Raw genomic sequence first — 14,097 nt, forward strand, 5'->3', positions numbered from 1 at the left:
GGTCCAATGGGAAACACCTCAGGACACCTTTCCCAGGACATTCCTGCATGGGAGATAACCTCTCCTGGGGGGTGTTGGGAAGAAGAAACACGTGTTTGCAAAGAGACCACAAAAGGCCATTTTAAGACATGTTTAAACAAGTTTCTCATCAGATTTAGTGCTACAACAATGCCTACATATCTTCACTGTTGCCTTTCCAGGTAGAGTTCTGCAGAATAATGTCTCTGCCCAGACTTTTCCCTTACATAATAGCTAAGTAAGAACAACATCTCCATCTCCCAGCTGAGATGGGCTTAAAACTGTGATCTAGGCAGATACGTATTCATAGTTATTAGCAAAAGCTGTTTGGAGCACCTTCTCCATTTGTTAGAAACAGGAGACATATTTTCTTAGGTGTCTGCTCTTGAGGCATTCTAGATTTTTGAACGAGTGAAATCTTATAATCATATGACAAAAAAAAAACAGGCAGAAGAATAGAAATCAGGAATCAGTTATGGACATTAAAAAGTTTTCACTTTAGAAGTGTTTTGTATATTAAAACAATATTTATCTGATTTTTATCTATTTTCCCCTCTGTAACAGTACCACTGATCTCCAGTGCTGCAGGGCATACACAGAATTGGTTTGGAAAGCCACAGTCACAATGCAAAATTCTGGAATGGATCCAAAGTTGAGAAAAATTGTGTCTTGCGTTCTACAGTCCTAGGTCTTTCTTTGATGCTCTTTGACAAGGGCATAAATTCTGCTCTGATTTATGTTATTAGTAATGTCTTCCATGGTATGTTTGCATGGGTCAGTGATACATGAGGCAGAAGCGTCTGAGGTGGTTCTGAACACTTTGCATTGGGCACCAAATAGCACATACCTCTATTCCTCAGATGCTTTCCCAAACTGACTCTGTGTTTGTCAAAAAGCCCTATGTATGTAAGTGGTAGGAGTGGAGCAGTACCGGTGTAACTAATCAATGCAACTTCCAGGACAGGCATTATCTGCTATTTGTGGCATGCTGCTGTTCCCTATAGACTTCCCTATATCGTTACAATCAGTAATTTTAAAGGAATGGTAGTCAGGACATCTAGAAGGAGGTGCCATAATGCTCTATTCACATCTGGATGTTGAGATATATTGTATCTGTGACCATGATCTAACAGTGATGCAGCTTGGCAGAATCTACCTAAGGAAGCTTCAAATTCTTTGAATCTTTCCAATATGGGATTTAACCTCTGAACAGGACTGCATTTTCTTTCATCTGAGAACGCTTTAAATATTCTGTTAGCACAGAAAACAGCAAAGTGAATACTAATACAACTTGGTCCCTGGATGCAGTTGGCCGTGTGCAGAGAGAAGCAAGCAGGAATAGGGCCACCTCATATTGCTGTTGCCATGTTTTGGTTGCCTTTCCACACAATGATTTTTCTGCTGTAGCCTATTATGAAAACTCATCCTGTCTTCAAGTACAGTTTGTTAAGAAAGTAACCTAACCAGTCACATGGTAATAGCCATAGCAGTATTATAACTAAGAAAATCTATGAGAAAAAATAGATATTGATTGCATAAGTACCATGAATGAAGAACTGAGAACTGTGAGCAAATTGTAGACAGAAACATAAATAGATAATAAAAATAATTTCAAAAATCAGAAAAAAAAACCAGTAATACTCTATCAGGTGAAGCATTAATATTCAAGAAATATGCATGACTAGAAATGAGATCAGCAAACTTGTTGGCAGATAATTTAAGGACATTAAATAAGGTAGCAAAATGGTTCTTAATGTTTCAGACCTTTTAATAGATGATGATGATAAAATTCTTCTTCCTGAGTATCAGAAATCAACATGTCTTCTTAACAGTGCCTGTAATCTCCAAGTTCTGGTGGAATTTGCAGAATTAGTGTTCTGCATATTTCAAAGATTCACTTTTATTTATGCAAAGATTTTGAAGGATTGGAAGGGTAAAACTGCATAGGTTTTACCTATCATAGGTAAGCAGAGCATAAAAATTCAAGCTGTATTTTGAACATATGTGCCATTCCTTTAGCCAGTGCCAGCACTGTCAGAGAATACTGCATTCTCAGGACACCCCTGAATCAAAAAGCCTGTGGAATAGTTATTTGTTCATATCTAAGGTTATTAAGCATTTTTACTTTGAGCACCCACCTCTGCCTCTGAGCTGGCATATGAAAGAAAGCGAATAAAGCTCTAGTCCTTTAATCACATTTCCTTTGTCAATGAAAAGAAAAAAAATAGTAAAAGCACAGCATGCAAACATTTTTACATGGTTTTGCATTTTTATGTGTAAGGTGTGAAGAGAAGTTGAAAAAGAAGCAGGCTATGCATAGAGAATGTGTCCTGTACCGATAGAGATAAGGCTAGGCAGGATCCTGTTTTTCTTAAAAAGCAATTTTTTTCATCTAATGTCATCACTAGTCTCTCTTGAACATGTCAAGGTAATTTAAAGGGGAAAAAACACAGGGTTTAGTGTACCATGGCAGCGATACCTATTTCTGTTACCTGTCAATTGTTTCTGAAGTGTTCAATTGGTCTCACTGTCCAAAGTTTTGGAAGCTGAATGCAGTCTACCAAACTGTGTCTCCATCCAGAGATAACAAAGGTAATGCAGAAACTGCCTTCATAAGATAGCAATGAAAATGCTGTTGGTTTTCCCCTGTTTTTCCTACACTGAGACAGTAGGTTTGATGGTTATTATCTGGAAACCATTCTGTAATGCTTGCATTATCACTGGCTGTTGAAAAGATTGTAGTGTCATCAAATATCCAACTTTGTCACAGACACTTTGGATTTCTAAGGAGCAGTTGAAGAACAGAACCATAGTAAAGTGCTGACATATTTTAATAAGATTGAACAAAAGGAGACAGAATAGTTGAAATGGTTTTATACATCTCAGAATGGAATGAGGTAAAAATGGACTGTACTTATTTGGAGGGAAAGATATATTTCTGTAATATGGAAGTAAATTAAAGTTTTAAAGGAATCACAGCAATGGTAGCTTAAACATAAGAGAAAATACAAAGTTAATGTGTGCTTACAAATAGTAAGTCTTTAGATGGATAGACTTGGCTTTCAGTTTAAAGGGAATCATGCCTGTTTTTATCTCTGGAACATTTACATATCTCTCCAGGGTGGAAGTATTGCTTGCCTGTACATAGAAAGAATCTTTCAAAAGTAATTGTAATGTGACTAAAATTTTTAGTTTATCTATTACAAGGAAGTAAGTTTTAGTATTAAAACTGTAGTAAAAAATAATTCAAAATGAAGTGGTATTTATTTTAAAAGAAGTTTGTAGGCAGAATTGAAAGAATGATAGATTGAAAATTATGAAAAGGGATATATGGTTAGAAATGTGAAATAAATGAGGATGGAAAAGGTAATGTAGGACAGAGAGAGAGATATAATTTTCTTTTCAGGATTCATAATATTTCCAATCCAATGTGTAACTATAATTCATTAAGATTTTGAAATATTACTATTTTATTTTTTCTCTCCTTATAAAATTAAAATGTAAACTTTATTCAGAGAAACAAAATCATAAAAGCTCTCTCTCTGAATTCTTCATTTACCTTATCTCTTGAGACTTATGAAAAAATAATGCAGTCTACATGGTTTCATTTGATTTAGAGAGTTCATGCTACTGAGAATATTTACAATTTCTTCTTGTATGTTATTTTCTACCTTCTTCTCTACTATCCTTATCTTTGGGTAGGAATAACACATTTTCCATACTTACTATTTTTATTTATTGTATTTTTAATATAGCTTATATTACATACAGCTTATATTATGTAATTGCATAATTAAATGTATTGCTTTAGTCTTCCTGTATTTTCTTTATTCTCTGACTATATTTTTGAGCAAAAATGTCAGCATACATCCAGTATACTGCTGTGATTTTGTGTATACAGATATATTCTTTAGGATAAAGAACTAATTTAGCTAGTAGAGAATTACCTCATTAAAAGAATTTAGAAATGTGGGACAGGCTCTGTATCTGTTGTGGCTTAATGTTATTAAAAAGTATTATATATTACATATACTGATTTTATTCACATCTCAATGTAGTAAAATAGTCTTTCACTCTAAATCTTATTTTAATCAATATTTGTGCTCTTAACTATACTGCTATCTATTCTATTTGAATCCTTAACATTGCAGAGTTTGAATGGAACATCTTTCGTGAAAGTTAAATGCATTATGTCGTTCCTCGTGTCTAATCACATCCAGACTAATGGAATATATTTATAAAACATGCAGACTCCATGGAGCATGTCTGTCTTACAGTCTCCTCCAGGTTTTAAGGTTACATCTATTTGACTGTGCTATTGTACATCTCATTTTGTGAAAAGGCCAGAAATGAGGCTTTTCGAATCTGAGACTATATCTGCAGTGAAAGATCTTTGCTTTTTAGGATAAGATGAAACTGAAATTAAGAAAACCCTTGAGGGAAAAACAAGAGTAATTAACTTATATCTCTTTGTCTTATGCTGCTTTAAGAATTTTAAATGGATGCGTTTGCCATGTGAAGTTTTTTTGAACACTGAGTTCCTAAATGCATCTCTTCAATGAGTGACATTACTTACAATGAACAGTTCTGTATCAAAGCATGATAAAAAGATGGTACTGGGAGTTTTTCAGACTTACAGTGCAATACCTGTTTTTTATTTACTTTATAAGTTTATTTATTGAGAGTTTCATTTGTGTCTAAATCTGCATATAATACCCTTGTAGGTACTAGTCTCATACATCAAGGTGAACAATTGATCCAAAAAATGCTAATTCCACAGCAAAGCAATGACTATTCAAATGAAGACTGCCTATTGATATGATGTAAATTTAATAGAATTTCTGTCATTGTTTTATTTCTGCATTAAATGTATTTCTATCAACAAAGATCTATTTAGTAGATTAAAAGCTACAGAGATAGAATTTTCTACCTACTATTTGGGATTTATGGCATGGCTTCTTAATTGGGAGAAAATTGATTAAAATAAGTGCTATTGTATCTAAATTAATTACTCTATTAGTACTTCCTTCTTATCATCGTTAATTAAAAAAAGGTGGTGCATTACCATACCAAAACTTCTACTAATTCATTAATATTTCTATCAATTAATGCAAAAGGGTTATAATCCATTTATCTCAAGAAGTGTTATCAGCTGATCAGGTATCTACAGTGAGAAGACACCTATTATCTTATTTTTTTTCCTCTGGCTTCTATTAGAATTATTCTTCTAATATGTTTGATGAGTAAAAACCTAAAACTGAAAAGTCTTTGTTACTAAGAATGATTTTTTTGCCACTTTGATGTGTAAATACTTTTTCCATAACAAATACTTTGCTTTTAAAAATACAATTTTAAAAAAGTGTAGGTATATGTGACTGATTTCTATGCAAATACTGGTCATTTGATTCTAAAATATTCAAAGGGAACTTCCCTGCTATTCAGTTGTGTCCCACTGACATTGCTAGAAAACCTGCATATTCCAAATTTGGGAATAATGGGATTCCAAACTTGCTTTGAAAATTTATACAGAAGGATTTATGTTAATGCACTATATGTCTCAAAGCTGCTCATTCCTATGGATACTGAAAAAAAATAAACAGTAGAAGGGGGTCATGATAGAGCCTTCCTAATAACAGGCTTGCTATAGTAGGAGTGCCACTTCAGGGCTATAGATATGTAATATAAAACATTTTCAGAACTTTTTAAGTACTTTCAGCCATGTTTTGGTGATGCTAATGATGATTTGTTTTTTTATTTGACAGTTATAGCAATTATAGTGAGACAACATTAATATGAACTGTAACACATCATGGAGAAGTATATCTTTGTATTTGCTTATTTGTATTTCATACAATGGATTCATTACAGTTGCCCAGATAGAAAGATACTTATATGCCATTATTAGTCAAAACTTGACTCAACCTTAGTCAAAACTGATGGCTGCTATGCTTTCATATTACATATCTCATATATAGCACTTAAGTGTGTTTGTCCTGTAAGAAAATGTAATTGCCTAAAAATACATTCTAATTATGCATGTTTCAACCTTCTTGTTTTTGCAACAAAGTTTTGGTACAGTCCTGGCATTTAAAAGTAGATGAAAACATAAGCTACCAGCTATAGTATAAAATTGTTTAAGTATAGAACATAATGGTTATCAGATGAAATTTAGTGTTGTCTTTCGCTCTGTTGATTTATATTGATTATTCTAATTTTGCATTTTGTCAATGTTATCTCGATGTTGACTCTAAAATGCAGACACAATTATAGCTGTTTTTTGTGGTGTATGAACTAATCTAGTATCTGCAGTGTTAATGAATTATGAGCAGTGTTTGTGACTCATTAACAAACTGCATGCTAAATTTATAGATTTTTTTTCTTCTATTTCTGATGATTTTTGGAAGAAAGCATTTGTTCTCCTGGCAAGAGTAGATTCACAGTTCTTTGTAATTATTCTTACTTTTCAAAATGAATTCCTCCCATTCTTTTACTGCAAATAGATTTTCAGTACAGAGCATGACACTGTCCCTCAGATGTTCTCCATGTCTGAAATAGCAGTGTGTTTTTGAATGTGAAGTAATAAAGTAAGTAATGAGATAGTTGCTTCAGCATTTAACTTGCATGCATTTGCAGTAACTTAGATGTCTGTGAGATAAGAGTAACATTTGGTTCTGAAAAAGTGTCCTGAATTGACCATGAGAGTTAATAGCTACACAGTCTCTTTTCCCACATTCTGTACTTTGGGCTTGATAATTTTGCCTTTGGCAGAGTGTTTACAATAATGCAGTCCTTTCCAGAGTGTGTTATGTGGATTCTGAAATTTCTGAGCTTGTACATACTTTTGGAAAAAAAAAAAATCTGTCTTTTGCTTTGCATACTTTCAGCATAAATAATGATAATTTAATAATGAAAATCTAGTAATAGACGTCCCATTGGTGACATTAAACTGGGTGCTCAACACTTGAAAAAGAAAAATAATACTTTCATTAAAATAGATAATATTCAAAAAAGTTGAACAGTCATGAACAAAAGTATTTATTCTAGTTAATATACCTTTTACTATCCAGCTTTTTCTTCAGCTTCATTGCAAGGATTGACTTTGCTGTCAGTTATAACTTTTATTATTTCCTCAGCTCCTCTACTAACTCTGTCTTTACTGTTCTTTTCCAACAACAGTAGTTTAACCACTTCTTCCTCAGCTTTCTTTTTTTCTTCTAGTGTCTGTTATTTTTTTTCCCCACTTACTAACTCTGCTCTGCAGACTTCTCTCTAAAACAATCTTTGGCCCTTTCCCTCAGTGTCAGTTTTAACCTTCTGAATACATCCTCTCACGCCCATCTCCTTTGTCTATGTCTGTACATTACACGGTGTGATCACAGAAGAAGCGGAATCATCAAGGAGAAGAAACTCAGGTCTGTCTCTTCTACTGCTTTTCTCTGTGTTATTTTTTTCATTTTACCTTTTCTATAGATTTTATCACAGCTCACCTCACATACTTTTCCCTCTCTTCCCCCTCAATAAATTGGCAAAATATTGGCAAGCTGTAAGAACTTAAGGTTAAGATGCTTATGTAATTTTTATCACCTATAAACTATGTACTCTATAAAAAGTGATAAAAGGTAACTGATGGCGCATATGCCATACCTTAAGACTTTAAACTGATTTGATTTCTATCATATCAGTTCTTATTCCTGTCTCAATTATCTATAAATTAGCCTTTAAGCTTCCAACTAGCACATGAAAATAATCTATAATTTGTTTTATCTTTACATTTGCATCTGCTACAAAAACTGCAGAAACTCTTATATAACTAGTTATTTTTGACCCTGGGGAGGATATAATTTCAAAACTGAATAATTTTAGTAAGTTAAATTCCAGACACTGAAATTTCAAACTTAGTTTGAAATTAGTTTCTTTGAATAAAAACTATTTCAGTTTTTATGTAAAACATAAGGTTATAACATGAGAGCAAGAAGACCCTAAATACATTGAAGGAGCTCTAATTTAGCTGTATGAGGATTTTATGTCATATTGTGCATTATTTATGATTTCTTCTTTCATATAAAATTTTCATCTGCCATTTTACTGAATTTTCTATGTACTTTATACTACTGGCAGAGAACTAATATCCAGCAAAGCATCCTAGCTCTTAAAATGTAATAGTTGTTCACGTTTCCCTGCTCATTCAGTTGGGGTATGTAGAACAACAATGAAATTCCCCCTTTAAGTTAATTAAGTTCATCTATAAATTTTAAATCTTACAGTTATCGTGCCAAAGCTTTAATTAATTTCTTGTGCCTCTGCTATTATCCCAGCAAATTAGAGAAGCCACTTAAATGCAATTTAGGTTCAAAAATCTGTGGAAGTGTTGGGGTACATTGACTGGTCCATTAAACTTAGATGACATTTAGTCAAACACTTTTGTCTTTTCCTGGTGTGGCTGGCTCCTTCAGAACTCACTTTTACCTTTCATACTAATCTTGTCCTAATCAGAGCCAGAGATTATCTTTACAGAATCTTGCAGATGTTATTTGCTGTGGTTTTCTTATTAAATAAATCTCAAGATAGAAATTGCTTAAATTACAGGGTAAAAAATGTTAAGTATGGATAGAAAAGACAAAGAGTAGTGTGTTCTGGATTTTCTCTTTTGTAAACCACTCCTATTAGGAATTAATAAATTATGCTGTAGAAAGACTGTGTTTACTTATCTTGTGCTTATGATCCTTTCTCAGTCCCTGTGCAGTGACTGCAAGTCTCTTTTATTACAAAAATGAAATCAGATGATTGGGTGACCCATTTCGTATCTGTTCATAATAAAAGAAAGGAAAGTTGTTGACCTTCTTATTCAAGAACCTGCCTCTGAGTTATTGATTGAATCAATATATTGAATCAAAACATGGAATCAGTCCATATCTTTCTTGGTGTTGGAAGAAATCAGACCTTATAATAGTATCTAGTGTATCAGAAAAAACCACATATTTTCACCACCTGTTTCTTGAACATGTGTGAGTAGGCAATACCTGTGTATGATTAACTTCTTTTGACATTGAAATTCAGATACTCTTCTGCAAAACACTATTTATTTCAGAGTGTTAAGTAAATGTATGAGGCACTGATGAATTTAATTGTCTAGCACACAAATACAAAAGCATGAGCAGCGCTGCAGTTGCAAAAGTTGTTATTACTGCCCTTAAACTCAGGAGAAAATTGTTTTGTGTATAGTAACATACTTTCAAATGTACATTTGAAATGGGCACTCCTACATGTTTTACCTCAGTAACAAAGTAGCTTACACAGCTACAAGGCACTTTGAGCACAGCTAAAAAGACAGGGTGACATTTCAAAGGCATACCTTTAGAACCAGGTGTTTTCCCATTGCTTTAGAATTTGCTTTAAGAAGTGTTGAACTAGAATTACCCATTTACAGGTTTCATTAGGAAATTCATCATGGCTGGGCTTCGCGAACGAAGATTTGGGAAGGGCTCTACCCACGTTTGTTGCAAGCACGTTGGTGGCTAAAAAGTCCAATACAAGATAGGCATGTCTGGTTGCAAAAGGCATTAGGAAATTAGTTTCACCTTATTTATCACGCTACCAAACATTCATGTGAATTAAAGGATTAGCTGTTGATTTAAGGTGTTATTACATCAAGTGATGTTGAGAAGGTTAAATATCTGAATATGTGACAATTGTATTGAAAAAAAAAATTGCCATTTTCTCTCTGTGGATATTATAATCTCTAATTGCAAAAATGAGAAAATTTTATTCCTTCAAAAATATCTAGGTTCTTACTGAAAAGTTATATGAAAGCACATGCAAAGCTTATGCTTCATATTTCAAGAACAAAAGCAAGTTCAGAAAGCTAGCAAGCAAAATATTTTATTATAAATTTTTTTATCTGACAGCAGTAGAGCTTGATATCATCCTTAAAGACAAAACCCTGTTTTTCTTGGGTAAAGGAGGAGCTTTGCAAAGCAGGTTTTTTTTAGATTTCTTTTTTAAATCATATGTTGGAAATTATTATGTTTCATAGGTTTAGATATTGTGATATTTACATATAGTGAAAAGTGCTGGGGAGATGTCTGCCTGTTCACCTTCCCATGTATTCAGTATGAGAAATGGAATTAAGGCCCTGCCTGAAGAAGACATCTTTATTCTCATCAGTAAGATGGTTCAGACCAACCAGTTATCATTGTGCCAAAAATTACTTGTAATTGCGAGTAATACTGTGTTCTTCAAACATAGAAAATACAGAAAACATTTTTAGCCTTGCAAAATTAATCTAGGCCTAGATATGAGTTGACTCAGACGTGAGTAAACTGCCCAAAATTTGATCACCAAAACTATGGAAAGGCTGATCCATGACAGTTTAAAGTAGTCAGTGTACATGCAGGAGAAATAGTGCTGGGTAATTAATTCTAGGTTTATCCCAGGATGAAAAGGGGTGACGTAGTGATGCCCAGTCGTTGCTTCTTTCTAAGGTACATAGGAGTTAGAAGATAAAGTAGTGGGGACAGTTGCACTTCTAAAGGGCCATGAAATTCAGGGAAATAGATATTAATGTTCTTTTCTGCAACATCTGGAGCCAAACTGTCATGTTAGGAGCACACAAAGAATTGATTAGAGTTTTTGTTAGCTTTCAGAAGGAAATTCAAATAGACGAGGACTTTGAAGTATGGGGGGTTTTCTGCGCTTTGTTATGAAGTTTTTTTGTAGTAACATGATTGCTGGAAATGAAGCCTACAAAACCTAACAAAACCTATCGAAGATGAGTGACCAAATTGGAAGAGCTCATAGACCTGGACAGGGTCAAACAGTGGAAAGGTCTGGTAAATAAACTGTTGGAGAAAGCAAAGACAAAAAAAAATAGGTACAGTTGAGAGGGTTTAAGAGATCAACTTCAATAGAAAACAAGGAACACAATTATATGAATGCATTCTTATCTTACAGTACCACAAGAGGCTTTTCAAGCCTTCCAAGAGTGGGTCTACTGTGATATCCTTCACAAACAGAATATGACACCCCTCTGCTTTTGAGTTATTGTTATAATCAGTACTCAGTGACACACTTTCCTTTAAAGAGCAGGATGGTGCTTTGTTCTGTTTTCATCTTCCTTATGTTGAAAAAACATTTCTGGGTGGAATTTGTAACATTTTAGCACAAATATGATTAAATTACTTGTGCATCTCTGAACATGTCTACGATATTTAGTTTGACAGGCACGTTTAAAATCTGATGCCTTAGACTCTGAAAGAGACATTTAAAGCATCTAAATCTGTATTTGGACAACAAAACCCAAAGGGTGAACTCCAAATTCAGTTTAAAGGTATTTAGCATGGTAATAGAGGTATCATACTGGATGGTGGGGAGCTTCTTTGTCCTTATTTTTAATTTTGTTTAAAATTAAAACCAGAAACCAAGGGCCTCCAAATGCAACCCTCAAAGTAGCCATCTGTACTAAACCAAATAAATAAAGTCTGATCTTCAGTCTTCTGAAGATAAAATAGTAAAAATATCAGATTATGTAATTTAAAATGACAGCATAATTGCGCAAAAGACAGAGTAGCACTACATATATAGTTTTTCATTGGTAAAATTTTGGTAGCTTAATTTGTCATTCTCCTGAGTCCTAAATGCAGGTGCACACACCACTGTTGGTTTCGTGTTTTTTGGGTAAAGCTTTGACCATCTCTCTAGTTACTAAAGTGCTGATGAAGATGTCTTAGGATGGCTGAGGGATCTCTATGAATACCTGTTTGCTTTTCTGAAAGCAGAGGCATAGTTATTATCAAGAGTTTATTCCTATGTTTTTAAGTGGCTGTATCACAATGTGAACTATTCTCTGGTTATGTGGAATATACCAGTGGTGGGAACTCTGAGGAGCTTCCATGCTTGGCAAACAGGATGTTGGAAAGCTTAACAATAAGACTCTGCTCAGGCTTTCCTGAAGACTGCAGCATTTATAGTGTGGCCAATCTGAATGGATTTTTATGAGTACAGGATGTGAGCCTGTACTCATAAGTGGCCTACTGACCACTCAGATATTTTTCTTTTACACTTTCAAAATCCTATCATTCATACATGAAGGATGCACCAGAATTCTGGGGGAAAGCAAAAGGAAGGGGTTTTTAGCTAATTTTTGACTTACTGCTTCTTCCTTCCTTTTACTGTGTGGGGCTCAGTATTTTACAAAGGCCACCAAAATGTATTTACACCTTTGTATGAGGCAACATGGAAAAACATCACAGGCTACCCTCCAAAAATCACTTTGGAAAAGGATCTACGCACCATAGAAAAGAGCTGCTCATAGTTAATCATTAGGTAAAAAACATGCAAAATAGAACTTCCTGGCTTTCTTCAAATGATCTTTGTCCTTTACCATTTGCACTGATCTATCCTTAGTGATGAAGATCTGAGCTGACCCTGTCAATTCATGAACACACAATTCTAGAGATTCTTTAACTTCCCAGCTTAGATCACCACACCATCTTATTCAATTCTTTTACTAAACAGTGCCATGTATTCTGCAAATAATCCAAAGTTACATTCTTAACATGCTTTGAGCATTGTGATAAAAATTTGTTTAAGTGGTGAGAAATGTCCCCCCGGGTTTCAGTCTTTGTTTAGTGTGTCAAGCTTGAAACCAACAAGAAAAAAAGCCAAAACAAAAAACCCATCAAGTCATTCTCAAATGGAAAACATGAATGTGAAGGCATGCTCCCCACTGGGAAGCTGGCTAACTGAAATGATCTTCCTTTGAGCATGCCCTTTTAAGGACACTAATTGACACTTCAGTCACATTTAAACAATAATACAAAAACACTTCAACAACCTTTAATTATTTTTTTCTTGGTCCATGTTTCTGTGGGTGTCAATCATATTCTTTTCATTCAGACTGTGATGTGGATCACAGACTTGGAAAGGCCTTGCTTGCTGCAACAGTAACTTTTTTCTGTTTGCCATACATTGGGCATAAAGCCCTGGAGTGAAGTTCAATAACTATTTGTATCACACACATCACCTGATATTTTGCCTAACCTAGCAGTTAGGCAGTTCTATTTTTCACACTGTTGACAGCCAGAATGACCAAATTTAGAGCTTATTCCTTAGAGGTAGAATTGGAATTGAATAGCTCATGAAACAGGAGGAAATGTAATCCTTTGAGTACAAGATCATTAACTAGCCAGTTTTGATGTTCAAAGCAAATACTTCCACACTTTTTGCATTTTGCTTTTAGGAGACAATCTTCTTTCCTTTGCCTGATTTGATAATGGGGCTACAAAGATGGTGAAGGGACTAGAAGGGAAGCCATAGAAGGAATGACTGAGGTCACTTGATCTGTTCAACCTGAAGGAGACTGAGGGGAGACCTCATTGTAGTTACAAATTCCTTGTGAGTGGAAGAGGAGAGGCCAGCACTGATCTCTTCTCTGTGGTGATCAGTGACAGAACCCGAGGGAATGGCCTGAAATTGTGTTGAGGAGGTTTAGGTTGGACATTAAAAAAACGTTCTTCCCCAGATGATGTTTGGGCACTGGAACAGGCTCCCCAGGGAAGTGGTCACGGCACCAAGCCTGACAGAAAAGTTTGAGCAGTGCTCTCAGGCACATGGTGTGACTCTTGGGGCTGTCCTGGGCAGGGCCAGGGTTTTGATGATCCTTGTGTGTCCCCTCCAGCTCAGAATATTCTGTGATATTGTTTCCGGAATTCTTTTTTTTTTCAGTATAAAATTAATTTTTCTATATTCTCATGAATAATATTTCAAGAGAAATCTCTAGTGAGAAATATGACTAGCATTTTTAAAAGCATTTACCAGAAGTTGGGGTCCTATGCGTATATTTGATTTTTAAAATAAAATTTTATTTAACAATTTTCACCACCCTGAAAAATTAGACTCGCTTTTCAACAAAACACTTAAGAAGCTAATTTATCCACTCTATAAATATACTTCCTAGTCATATTGCTGATTTTAAGTTTTTGCAAGTATGAAAAATAGAAAGATGTAACCATTTAAGTCATTGTCTTATCTTCTGCATAAACTCAGAAGCAAATCTGACTGTTGTAATGAGATGCACATCTT

General features: G+C 34.5%; 1 protein-coding gene across 43 annotated transcripts in view; it reads left to right on the forward strand.

Annotated features, from left to right (window-relative positions):
• Window positions 1-14,097, forward strand: part of RIMS2 (regulating synaptic membrane exocytosis 2) — a 448,944-nt gene that overhangs the window by 331,761 nt on the left and 103,086 nt on the right. For 27 of the 43 annotated variants that reach the window (XM_017806448.1, XM_017806450.1, XM_017806455.1 and 24 more), the window contains one exon: window positions 7,398-7,430. The exons of the other annotated variants lie outside the window; for them this stretch is intronic. In XM_017806448.1, the coding sequence (XP_017661937.1) occupies window positions 7,398-7,430 (33 nt within the window). The remainder of the gene's footprint in view (window positions 1-7,397; window positions 7,431-14,097) is intronic. 43 annotated transcript variants of the gene reach the window in all.

Source organism: Lepidothrix coronata, unplaced genomic scaffold (genome assembly GCF_001604755.1).
Source record: "Lepidothrix coronata isolate B3197 unplaced genomic scaffold, Lepidothrix_coronata-1.0 Scaffold15, whole genome shotgun sequence".
Classification (NCBI taxonomy): domain Eukaryota; kingdom Metazoa; phylum Chordata; class Aves; order Passeriformes; family Pipridae; genus Lepidothrix; species Lepidothrix coronata.